Source organism: Trichophyton benhamiae (assembly GCF_000151125.1).
Source record: "Trichophyton benhamiae CBS 112371 chromosome Unknown Abenha-G-c-322p01.r1, whole genome shotgun sequence".
Classification (NCBI taxonomy): Eukaryota; Fungi; Ascomycota; class Eurotiomycetes; order Onygenales; family Arthrodermataceae; genus Trichophyton; species Trichophyton benhamiae.
In genome coordinates, this window is record NW_003315110.1 from 1,012,125 (window position 1) to 1,025,367 (window position 13,243).

At 46.7% G+C, this 13,243-nt stretch overlaps 2 protein-coding genes across 2 annotated transcripts; one reads left to right on the top strand and one right to left on the bottom strand.

Annotated features, from left to right (window-relative positions):
• Positions 1-844: 844 nt before the first annotated feature.
• On the bottom strand, positions 845-8,410 carry ARB_06188 (uncharacterized protein; the record flags this gene model as incomplete). Its single annotated transcript, XM_003015830.1, has 2 exons — positions 845-965; positions 1,023-8,410. The coding sequence occupies 2 exons, from the start codon at positions 8,408-8,410 to the stop codon at positions 845-847; spliced, it is 7,509 nt and encodes a 2,502-aa protein (XP_003015876.1).
• Positions 8,411-9,009: 599 nt separating this feature from the next.
• Positions 9,010-12,245, top strand: ARB_06189 (uncharacterized protein; the record flags this gene model as incomplete). The annotated part of the gene is made up of 2 exons (XM_003015831.1): positions 9,010-9,177; positions 9,240-12,245. The coding sequence occupies 2 exons, from the start codon at positions 9,010-9,012 to the stop codon at positions 12,243-12,245; spliced, it is 3,174 nt and encodes a 1,057-aa protein (XP_003015877.1).
• Between the last annotated feature and the right edge of the window lie 998 nt (positions 12,246-13,243).

A 13,243-nucleotide genomic window follows, 5' to 3' on the forward strand; every position in this document is an offset into this window, starting at 1 on the left:
GTAACAATAAAGTTTGCTACTATATTTACTTTGGTAGAGAAATTATATATATAATGCACCAAAAGTCCTTGTTAATAAATAATTTCTACTTCCCGACAATAAAAGAAAATCATAAAATGACAAACTGAGGCCGTTAATAATATCAAACCAATCTCTATACCTTCAAACTCCAATTCAAACCCGCCATTTTCCAACAGGGCACGACTCTTCGCTCTCTGAACCCACTGATAATACTCTAATTATCGACATACGCCTTGAACGGTAGCCGTTTCGAGATCAATATGTGTTTTTCATCCAGTGATCGTGATTATGCGCCGCCGCCCCGAAAATCTAAGTTATACAATCAAAAACCAACTCATGGTTATCCTAAGAAAAAGTACAAGAATCACGGTGACTTCATTGACGGCGGAGGCTATGGAAACAACAGCAGTGGCTCCTACTGGGGTGGCCATCATGGGCATCATGGAGATAGCGGTGGTGGGGGTTGGGGCGGCTGTGACGGTGGCGGAGGAGCGGGAATGGGCGGTGGTGATGGCGGAGGCGGCGGCGGCGGAGGGTGTTGATGAAACCTAACTTATGTTCACTTCTAACCGCTTATTGGTTAAGTAATGTCCAAACGGGCTGTTGGTGATTAATGGCCAAGAGTTCTCCCGAACCTAGCAGGAAAGACTAGATATAAGGTCGTTTAATTGTCCATAAATGTGTTATATCAAAGTCTGAATATCTGAAGTGCCAGAACGCTTCTGTGCTGTTATACAGAAAAAAGCCAAAAAGTGAGAATCTGTAAACGAGTGTCGCAAGTCATTATTCGTAATCAAAAGGGTATACAACTGTATTAGCGCCATTATGGTGGAGGGACAGCTGCATCTGGTAGTCTGCTCTGTGGGGTAATTGTATCCTTGGTTTCGTTTTGGATTTTGGGAGGCTGCTTGTTTGGATTGACAGCATGGAACTGGTGCCACGAGCTAAGAGATAGTTAGCACAGCTATAGAAATGATAGAGCAGCCAAGGCCTAAACTTACTCAGGGGCGTAGAGAACATATCGAGCCATTGCTTCCCGGAAGCGACTTTTGTACTCCTTAGGGCTAGTCACTGTCGGTCGGTTCTTACCACCTCCTGCAAACCCTCGGTCTTTAATCCAAGACTCCAATTTCTTGTCCCAAGTGTAAGTTCGGATGCAGTCAATAATGCCAACCACAATTTCTTGCTTGCTCTCATCTATAGCGATCATGAGAGAGTAGTCCATGACATTCTGGCGTGCGAGGAATAGCGTATCATTCCAGACGCTTTGGCTAAGTAGTTTTTTCGAGTGTTCTCGAGTGAAAAGTGGGCTTTCGTAGATGAACTCAACCATATTTTCATCAAGCAGGACTTCATTTCTTTCTCCGGTGCTTTGAACCTTCCGGTTACGCATGGAACCCTTGAGGTCAAATATCCTAGTTGGAGTACGGTCGTAGAACAAGTTTTCCATAATCAGTAGAAACCAGTTGAATTCCACTCCCGTTACCGGATTCTTGATAATGACTTGGTAAAAACCAAACATTTTTGCAATCACAGAAGGAAGTTCATGGAAGAGCGCCTCAGACATGATCTGGAAGTAATCAGGTGCAAATTTCAAGAAGGCTTGAGTCTCTATGGTTGAAAGCGACTTCAGTATAAATCGATCGTCTAGTGTCTTAAGGAAGACTGATTTCGTCTTCCCTCCTTTGGAATCCCATTTCATGCACCGAGAAAGTGACTCGACAATACGGTCAGCAACACCACATTTTCTGCGAAGAGCGTCGAATTGCTCAGCATAAAATACTTTGCAAAGCATCTTTGCTTGGCCCTCTTGGAATTGATATTTGAGGTGTGTGCCGGTACTTCGAAGCAACGACTGTTCAACCTCGGGCCCCGCATCAACATTTACTGAATCGCTTGCTTCATTCTGTTCCTGGATACTTTTCAGCTTTTGCTGGTAATCTTCGGAGTTCAAAGCAAAGGCAATCAACGAGCTCGGCTCATCTTCCCTGACAATAATATCGCAATCCGCAAAGACATGGTCAGAGTCGCTAAGCGGATAATCCAAGGGAGCCCAGCCACTTGCGGAACGTTCAGCCCAGAAGTTAGTAAGCATTTTTACCAAGGAGGTTCGCTCATGTTTCGGAAGCTCTTTGAGGTCTAGGGCGATTTCATCCGGTGATAGTGAAGTAGCCTCATCGCTTGGTTCTATATTCCGGCTATCGTCCAAATAGTTCTTTTCACCATCACTGTGTTCATCTTCGCCATCTCCTCCTGAAAGGTTTTGCTCTGTTTGATCACCATCACGCAAACTTTCATCGGAAGTCCGCCGCTCCTCAATGATTTTATCAGGAGTCTCCGGCCGAGCAACTGGTGGTTCGGCAACTTCAACAATTTCCGTGGTTGGGGCTACGGGTTCTTCCTTCTGTACTATCGCTGTGGGCGCGCTCATAGGAAACTCTTCATACCCAGGCTCACGTTCCTCCACAGCATCCCTGACACTTTTGTATACTTCAACAATTGGTTTGGAAGATGCCATTGGGTAAGCTCGCGATTGTTTCCCTTGAGCAGCACGTCGGTGATTTTGCATTATTCGTTCCTTTTGGAATTCTCGACTTAATTCCTCGAAATGTCTAGTAAGATAAGAAACATGAGAGCTTTTCTTTGCAACTGAACGGGGTATTAAAGAAGGGCCGCCAGGTAATTTTGGTGATTTCAATCCTGCGAGTCTAAGCCGCTCTGAGAAGCGCTGCCTTTTAGATGTGAAGGTTCCTTTACCGATTTCCGCCGGCTTTTCTCCACTGGGTTTCAAGGGTCTATCTTGGGGCAATACTGGGCTAGAAAGTGGCTGCCGTGAATGTGCTGGCTGTGATAGCGTTCTCATTAAGGGCGGGGACTTTCCTTTGAAGTTATAGGGACCCCTATCACGGGGGCGAGGTAAACCTGAAGGACGCTTGACGGCTTCTGTGACATCGTGGCTGTTTGAATTACTATCAACGCTCAAGCGAGGCTCACTTGGTATCTCAACTTCGTCCACCGGGGTATTTGGTGTATCATTGGCTGTTGAATTATCAGGGTGGTTGTTATCAACGTTGTCAGGCGTATTAGCCTTTGGAGGAGATAGCTTTTCAACCAGATTTGATGGGATAGCCAGATCCAAATGCCGGAATTCGTTTTCAGAGGCGATTATAGGTTTCATTGGCGATATGTCACCTGCTTCTTGGGGGTCCGCACCTGGTGTGGGAGTTTGTGGATTCGGCTCTTCACCTTCAATCTGCTTTATCGGCTTTGTCGTGTGTTCTTCCACCACCGAGGCTAACATATGCTTTGCCTCTTGTGGTGACAGTGTCATCCTTCTTGTCAAACGAGGCGAGCCTGAAGGAGTTGTAACCCCCTCCTCTGTTTCAACTGGTATCGCTCCGGATTCTTCACTTGACGTGAGGGAAGTGACAGACACATCTCTATCTAGGAAAATTTTCTTGAGCTGTAAAGTCGCCAATCGCCTGATGTCCTTCTCAGATGGAAAATAGTTTCTCTCGAATTCGGCAAATATTGCGTCCCACTCAACGACCTTTTCTTGTGTTGAGATGATAACGGTATTCAAAGGAATAACCTCCCAGTACCGGGTGTTCATGTACCGGGCTTGATGCTCCTTAATAAGTGCAAGATGATCATCATTAGCGCGCTTATTAAGTGCTTCAACTTCCTGCTGGCAAGCTTGTGCTATTTCGGGCATGACACTTTCAACATTTATGGATTTAAGTCGTGCTTTCACTGATGCCATAAACTTATTTATCCTTCTCTCCGCTGCAAGGTAGACTTCATTACGGACCCTCAGGTCTTTATCCACTTTCCAAGTGACTCTTGGGCGAGGAACAATGATTTCCAGCAGGTTGATGGGGTCGTAGTGTATTCGAAGAGCCATATCTTTAAGCCCAAAGTACCGTAGATGATCTCGATGCAGATCATGGGGGCAAACCCCAGCTCGAGCATGCAAGTCAGCGCTGGAGAACGAAAGCTCTAGATATTTTCCAAATGAATACCGCCAGGTACTATCCGACATGGGCATCGCGGGTGTCTCATTGCCACACTTCTTGCAGCAACTCCACATTAGAATTGTGTCTTGAAGCCCCCGTAGTTTTGACGGGTACGGTTGAACGAATACGCTGACTTGAGCTTCGCCGTGAACGTATTGACGATGGTGTTCGAACATTCGTTCCTCACAACCGTTTGCTGCACAAACAGCATTTGCACTATGGCATAAATCTTCAACGTATTGCCCAAGGGTGCAATCCTCCTCAAACAGTTTATTATCAATTTCGTGTTGATTGTAAAATGCTAGCGCAAAGGTATCGGGGCCAGCGCATGGGATAGACGTTTTTGTACAGACCAAACTATACAACACAACTATATTTTGATGAGCATGCGGGTCAAAGAGATTCCTGTTCCCCGATATATATGCTTCCCATTGCCGTTTTTGAGTTTCGTAGTGATGCAACGCTCTGTCATATTCAGCATCATGAACTGCATGGATTACTTCTTTCACTTTACTGGATGCACCAGATAATGATTCGTGTATCATCTCCGGAGTGATCAGGAAGAATTTCTCGGATTTCGTTTTCTCTTCCGGAGAGGACTCTTGGGAGAAGTCTTGGTCACGAAGGCGTTTAAGATAGGCAAGTTGGCGTTCTAAGGCTCGCGCGCGCATAAGAAGGTATGGTTGATGGAATTTCACAAATGGAGAGGCTGACAACAGCTTAACTTGATGTTTCTCTACCATGTCTTCATAGAAAGCCGGAGGAGGAACATCGCTTTCATCCGGTTGGCCCTGTGTTAGTATGGCAGGTAGGCTTTTCTCAGGCGCAGACACTTCATTACCAGAATCTCCATCTGCTGGGACGGGGGTATCAGCTGTTTCATTTTTGACAGTGTAAGAAGTTGAGTCATCGCCTGATTGTGTGCCTGGGGGATTTGGGCTTTTTTGCCCTGATTGAGCAAGCTTAGAGGGAGAGGACGGAATTTTTGCAAACTCATCCCTCATTAAGCAAGTCTCAAGTTTCAAATTGTACACCACGTACACCATGAATTCTGTGATCCGCTTAATCTCGACAAGAACATCATTGTTAGCACCACGAAGTACAATTGTGCATCCCAGTTCCTTTGGACAGCCGGAAATGTACATGTATGTCTTTTTGCGTTTGCCATAAACGTAAGTCTTCAAGTCAAAACTCCCGCAGTGGCCGGTGTAAGATAGAGACGCAGCCAGACGATCCATAGAAGTGATAATCCTAGTCTGTGTGCAACGCGAGACAGCTTCCACGACAGACTCTTTAACGTTGCAAACTGTGGCAATGTTCGCTTTTTCTAGCAATTGCAGGGCTAAGCCAGACACATGTTTTGTGACCAACAGTAAGTTAGGGCTAAGAGCTGCTATTCGGTTGACAAGGTTCTCTAGAAACTCCCGTTCTTGACGAATAACTGGCTCCAAGCTCATGAAGTGCTGCTGTTGGCGCGCGTATTCCAAGGCAAAGGTAACGATGAGGATCCTGGGGTGTGAGATATTTCTCGGCATACTCTTTAGAGCTAGATTTTTTGTAAAAACCAGACCAGAAACATAAGCTGTATCACTCGGTCGGCCGCCCGGGATCTTTTTAAGCTTGACATAATGGCGAATATCCATATCATCACCATGCTGGACATCAGGTTCGACGTCATCTGTTGCCTTCAGTAGAATAGGCAGGAGTGCGGTTTCCCAGCTTTGACAGTTCGGTACTGATGAATCACGTAGCTGCTGGTGCAGCAATTTGCGCACATGGTCTAGACTGGCTTTATTTAGCTCAATGGCTGGCGCCCCAGCACCTCTCATGGAGGCGCTCCTGGTCATTTTGAACCCAGTAGTTGCAGGGTTTGTTGGAGTGGTGAATGCTGGGGCACTTATATCATGTATATGATGGAGCGATGGGTTTTCCTTCGAATTTCGGGGAGATATCCGCTGATGAACGCTGCTTGCAACGCTCAAATTTCGCCTCCTAGCTGAACGTGGCAAATTAATAGCACGAGAACTACTAACACTCCCATCGTCTATGTCACGCGAAGGATATAACCCACTCTTATCGCCAAAACGAGAGCGACCTTTTTTAACAGCAGCAAGCAGGCCTCCAAATGTAGCCTTCTCAGAATCTCCGCCACTTCGCGACAGTGAGCCTTCACCAACAACTGAGAACAAGCTTGGCTGGTCCTCTTCACTTGAAGCATCATCGGAAAGATATTGGGCTAAGTCAGGATCGATGATATTATCTCTATGGAATGCAGGCAATTTATCACCAAGAGTATCATCTCCAAAGCGCCTTTGGAATGGGGCTCTTTCGTCATGGTAGGGTTTGAAGTTGCGTATGTACTGTGTCCTTGAATGGTGTCTTTTATGTGGAACCGAATGCGACCTACTTATTCCTGACTTCAAAGATCTTGATGAGGTTGGCCGAGCAAGTTGACGATCCGAGTCTATTTCCAGGATAGCTGATCGTCTATGATTTCCATCACCAGTACGTCGTGTGGCGGGTATTGCCATGGTCGGGGTTTTTAGTACATGATCTAGAGACTGTGATACGGTAGAGCTAGCGTCGTCTTCTCCTATATTGCTGAGACTCAGGTGATCCCCCGGAGACTCCAACCCCCTGGTATTGATAACGACCGGGTTGCGCACTTCATCGCCAGAATAATCGGAAGAATCGTCCCTTGGGGCATTGATAACAGCGTCGCATGGTTTGCAGACTCTAATGGAACCAGAATATCCAAAAGAAACTCCAGAGATAAGGGTAGTGCATTTAGCATCGAAGATTTGTCCGCAAACCCTGCAATGGTGCTTTCTTCTAAAAGTTGAGAAAGGCTCGCCACAGTAAAAGCAATCTTTTGCGTTTTCGTCTCTCATCCAAAACTCCTTGCTAAGCAGTTTATTCTTGGCGCCGGTCTGCGCCTCGCTTTGGCCCCATCGTGGATAAAAAGGATAGTTGTTCGTTTGGCTGGCTTTCTCAGCTTCCTTTTGAACATGTTTTGAAGTGTTTCCAGTGGTGGAGACTGTTTGGGAAGATTCTGAGGATGAAATGCTAGGAAATACAAATCTAGGAACATGCGGCTGGGTAACACGGGGCGGTAGCTTCTCTTTGGATACGTTAATTGATGCCTTTGATGAGTGTGCCGAAGGGATCCCATGATCTGTCATGGACACTGACGTGTCTAGCGTAGCGATGGTATTTCCATCGTTAGTTGAACCACCAAACTTGGACATGCTATTTGAGATGGAGGTTGGGCCAGAATCCATGGCTAGTGATACATTGGAATCCTCAGGATAGGTATCTTTGCGCCTATATTTGTCATCATGAGTACTTTCAACTTGGTTAGGCTTTTGTTGGGTAGAATACATGGAAGTATCCATTTCAGATAAGCCGCTCCTGGATGCGCTGTTTGAGTATAATTTCAGGGATATTGACCCATCGTGAGATGTCGGTTCAGGAAAGGCTGTTTGGTTGAAGTCGGATTCCTGGAAGTCTCTGTAGCTACCACTGCTTGCCTTTGCCAGTAGTATGGGTGATTGAGATCTCATAGCTACGGTGGACTCTTGGGATACTTGACTAGAAGATAGATGGGATGGTCGATCCTTGCGCTCAGAGGTTATTGTATCAGAGTTCATCAGCAGACTAGACGATAAGCTCCCGGAATTACTTCTGTGATGATGGTGGCCATCTTTGATAGCATTCACATTTATCTCAGTCACAGTGGGGTCTGCTGTAGCTGGTTGGTGTACCTTAGATAATGGTAGTAGTGGAGACTTTAATGGGTTTCCGGCGGGTATCGATGTCTTGGATGAGACGCTCGCGGCTTTGGAGGGAATCTTGATGGTTTTAGGCTGGCTACTTCCGGCTCCTTCTGAGAGCGGTGGGAATGTTCCCATGACGGGGGAGTTTGTAGCCGAAGCCTGTGTTGAGGCTATATGAGTAGATGAAGTGTCTGCAAGGCGAGCGCCAACAACCGGGGCTTTTGAGGAATCATTGTTTCCTGGGTCCTGGGATACAGCGTCTGCAGCTTTACTGGGGCCGCCAACCATTTCCCTAACTCCCCCAACAGATGCTTTGAAAATGTTGTAAAGACCGCTTAATCCACCTTGGAGATCTCCCACCAGACCCTTGTTATCGATGGCTACGGATCGAACCGGTGGATTCGTGTATTCATTAAACACGGTGAGGGTTCCCATCTGTGAAGCGGCGCTGTGTATCTGATCTAGAGCCTCTGTTAGGTTCTCCTTTTCAGCTTCACTAGTGATAGAGGTGTGGGAGCCACGCCGAGACCGCCTGCCGAGTGGGAGGAATATAGAGGAAGCCGAGGGGCTCGAAGGTTCTTGCGTGTTGGATGCCATAGTTGAAAAACGTCGGGAGACTTCTCGAGGAAGTCTTGGGCGCCCATATCCTTTAACTCCGTTGCCGCAAACTTTTCATTCGAATAAATGGACCGACTATAGTCGTTACCAGATATCTTGGGGAGTTGTTGTGACGTTGATCATGCTGCCTGGTTGTTGTATTTGTCGGTCAAGGCGGCATATAGCCGGTACTTCCGAAAGGTAATAGACACTGTATCAAAAGAAAGGACAAGGATGGCAATCTCTGTGGTCCGAAGTGTAGTTGTGTTGGTACCTGACGCTTGTGAATAATCGAAAAAAGGTAATGGATGTCTGATGCTTCTCCTTGATATCGACATAAAACGTCACAGCCTGGATGCCGGCGCCAGTGGAAACCAATCAAAACCTCGTAAAAGTATTATGTAATATCACTTGACCCTCATCCGGCGGCTGTGTTAGTTAGCCGCACCAGCGTTTATTTACTTACCTCCGCGAAGCGCGACAACAAAACGGCCAAAGTGAGAATGCGAACGACAGACAAGATTTTCTACCTTCTGCCGAGCTCACAGGCAAAATGAGTCCTGATTCGGATTCTCTGAATTTGGATATACTAAACCAGGATGGAACTGCTGAAGAACTGGATCGAACCGCTGGTAGCAACTGCTATAAGCCAGAGTGCCGACAAAAATGATCCGAATCTCAGGCCCAGGGAGCTTAAAACGACTGTTGACGATGGGAAAAACTTTCGCATACCTGTTACGCGCCCTAAATATGCCCAGCTACTAGAGGTACTTACTTCCCCTTTAGCTAATGAGCTGTATCAGTTGCTAATCAGTTGTTACCCCAATAGTGGCTACCGGAAGCACCCACTCCGCAAGCTATTCTTTCCGATAGCCATACGTTCATTCCTGCCAGATTCTCTGAGCGTGTTTGTCAGAATTTCAACTGGAACAATAACTTGACACCGTGTCTTCTACGAATTAAGCAGTGTGAAATCGTTATTGCAAAATCAAACAAGTTCCCTCCAGAAATATCTCTTCATATTGGTGAAATTAAACTTGAAGGGTGTGAAAAAGAGGGGGTATTTGGGAATCCGGGACACATTGCTCGGTGTAAGGCTGTTATTGAGCTGAAGGATAAATGGTTTCGCAAAATCCATATCCTGGGGCCGCCGGTGCCGAGCCCACGGAATGATGAATCCGGGCGCCCAAAATCACAGGCCGATGCTACTACCCCTGATAACGGAGGAAACTCAAAACCTACAGGTCATCATGATAATTCAACACAGAAAAACGGATGGCATACCCAACCACCTGTAATTGTATCGCAAATACCCAAAGCTCAGGGAAATAAGGATTCTGTGGCTGTTCAGGTATCAAATGCCCAAGAGCTACTGCAGGCTTTACCACCGAAGAGCACGATCCCTAAGAACAGGCCGCGGAGGTCACCTACAGTGGAACATTCAACCAAAAATGATGACAAGCAGGCTGGTCAAACTACGCCATTACCTGTAGCCACAGATTCGTCTTCTATAACTTCTTCCCCACGCAGACACTCATACTCCGACAGCGTTGGCAAAGCCACACAGAAGGCGCACCCAATTCCATCTCAAACTGACCAACACGAAGTTATATCATCCCTTGAAGAAAGGACCACTTCGGCGACTTATCCCAGACATTCCTCTAGGTCTCGATATTCGAACAATTTATTCCGCCCAGACGACTCAGAAATAACCAAGAAAGTTAGTAATAGGGGCTTTTTTAGCAGCTGGAACAAAATACGACGACGCGATGTGTTAATACCTGAATCCCAACTGAATTTGATCGAGTGTGACGACTCTTGGATACCCCCGGACCCTGGGAAGAAAACTCCCCAGAATTTCGTTCCTCTTGAACTCCTGCAAGAGTGGAGCGAGAGTCATAAAAAAGAAACGAGTTCTATAGGAACCAGCCTACGAAGAAGCCCAACTCTAGGAGAAGGAGCGTCCTCCACTGGTAGCCCAGCCCCTGATGATGAAATAAGATCAGAAGATTGGCCCCCAACGTCTCCAGTTCCCCTTGTGCCTCTTGACAGCAGCCCACCAAGGAGAAGCGTAAATTCGTCTGCAACCACCTCCAATAAGCGTACATCAGTCGCTAATCCCACCGATTCTACTGGTGCCCCTAACCACTCCCCGCCTACAAATGTACCAGGTTTTGCTACGAAAGTTGAAGAAGTATTCGATGACAAAAGTTGTCCAGATTCTGAAATAGAACTTTCCATTCCCCGGGATTTGTATACCTCGACACAGAACTGTGATACAGGGATGGATAATAATGAAGATGTTACTAGATTGTCCGGGACCATGCTATCACAGCAACTAAAAGCACAGCCTGCGCCTAGCTGCGAGTCAACAAAGCATGACTTAGTTACCCAAAATCCTTTCACAAACAATGATCAAATGGTTGTTACTTCCCAGATCTCTGGGGAATGGAGTGCCGGCTCAGGGAACGTTAATGACTCTACAAGTATATTGCAGGTCCCCAGGTCATCGCTGGAGAATGCCGACCATAATGTGCTCGTTCTTCCGTCAACCAAGGCCTCTGCCTCTGTACCACTGCTTGATAATACCAATCAACAACATAAGCGCAAAGCTGGATCGCCTTCACTCCCATCATCTCCAAGAAAAGTTCCGAGGATAGCAGAAGTAGATAGAAGTGTAAGTGCGGCTGTCCCCAGCCACTGGGGCAGTAGAACGTTCGACAAGGTCAAATTCTCTTCTCAAACCGAAGAAATATACTACAAATTCCAACAAGCATACAAAACTTACACCGGTAGCCTGGAAGTATTCAGGAGGGCATGCTGCAGGCTGCAATTCCTCAGAAACGGTTTACTGAAAAGGTCAATACTGTGGGATGATTTTGTTGCTCGTGAAGTGTTGGAATACCAAAACTATTTGCAAAGGTGCGACCAGCGACACAAGAAACCAAATACGTACGAAGATTACTTCGAAAAACACGCCAAATTTCCATTGTACAAGAGGCGAAATCTGACAGTTAAGAATCTTCAAGCAGTGGTCACCGAGGCTGAAGGTGAGAGTGACTGTGCTAGTGAGCTAGGAGATGGGCCCGGGAAAGAAGCAACCCCTGAGCTACAGTGTACTTCTACCTTAAAGCGGGCCATTCCAGAATCGCCATGCAAATACGGGATTCAAGACTGGGACAGCGAGGGCAGCGACTCAGAATCAACCAAGGTTAATTTGGAGGCTTCGTCGCGCGATAGGGCTAGTGTTGAGCTTGGGGACGAGCCCTATTGTCGTGTATCCGTCAATAAATCGCAGAAAAGGAAGGCAACTCCTTTTAAAGAGGATGAGGCCAAAGAGAGTGAAGACGAAGATGTATTCCATTCTGTACGCGGTAGTTTACACCGGCCCATTCGTCTAAGCCACGAAATGGACACAGATGGTGTCTCTACCAACAACACCCATCAAAAGTCTTCAAGTTCTTCATCTCTTCTTGCGAAAGGCCCAACTGCCTCACTCCCTAAGCCAAAAGAACCGAACATGCCATCTAAGGCCAAGCCATCTCGTCCGAGGAGATCACCCGCACCGTCACTCCCCTCACACAGAAATACATCCAGCACCAAGAAGACTAGATCGGCCGCGATACCAGAGCGATCCACTTCGTGGAAGGATCCCAATACATCGTTAAAGGTGTTTTTGAGAGACTATGTGAGGATCCCCGGCGAGTTGGGTACTCTTGATGCAGGCTTAAATTCCGGCGATGTCCCTGTCGACGAAGCTGGAGTGGTACTAATAAAGCCTCGCAAGCCGCCGCAGGTTGGGGGGAGAATGAATAGTATGGGGCTCACATTTTAGTAGAACAACACTTCTTGTTATCTCACTCTCGTTGTCGCTCAGGCCAGGACTGGCCTTTCCACTTGCGAACCCACCAGAACACCAAATCCATGAAAGGACCACCACTCCATTCGACCGTTCTCTCCTCGTAGGCCATACCAGCCATCCAGATACCCATCCAGCCTGTGACAGTATTGCGGTGAATTCCCGCGGACACCCACGTGAGGAGTTATGGAGGCTGCGGTCTCGAGTCAGCTGGAGTAGTATATGTAACAAGGCCAGATTTGATGTTTAGGCTAATGAATCTTCTACATGAACCCACTGAATCTCATTTGAAGTGATCATTAGCTAGCTTGATTTATCGGATCTGCTGATTTCTTAGCAGCCAGGTTTCCACTCTACCTACTAGTTAAATCCACTGGATCTACCAGATACCAGCTAGCGAAATGCTTCATCAAGCTTCACGCAGAAACATTAACCTATTTTAAACTGAATTGCTCTGAGAAAAGAGAATGTTTTTGCAATATACACATCCACCCCAGATGCCGACTACTACGCCTAATTATAATGACTACTTCTCCAGGTGTTGGTCATGCCAATTCGTATTTATTGTCTGCCACGACTATTTCGTGGAAATAGGACAAAACGATTCCATTTATGCCTTGCGATAACTCTATGTCGCTTTCTGGGCGTTTGCCAACTTCCTTCTCACACTTGTTCACAGTTTGGCCGGGTCCGCGTCACTCAAGCCGCGCGTGATTGCGGTCGCCTTGCTGGTCATAACCAGATCACCCAGCCCCAACGGTGTTAGTATGAAGCCAAAAATCGCAAGCGGTATATTATCGGGATTATCGACGATGCTGTATACGTCAAGCGCTATTTCCCCGGTCGTTGGGGGGTAGTTCCGTGGACCCGGCTCCGCCCAGAATCTTCAACGTTGAGATAAACCTCAATTAATAAATATTATCCTTGGATGTTTTAGGTAGGCATAGGCTTTATTTACCAAATATTTCTTGTAA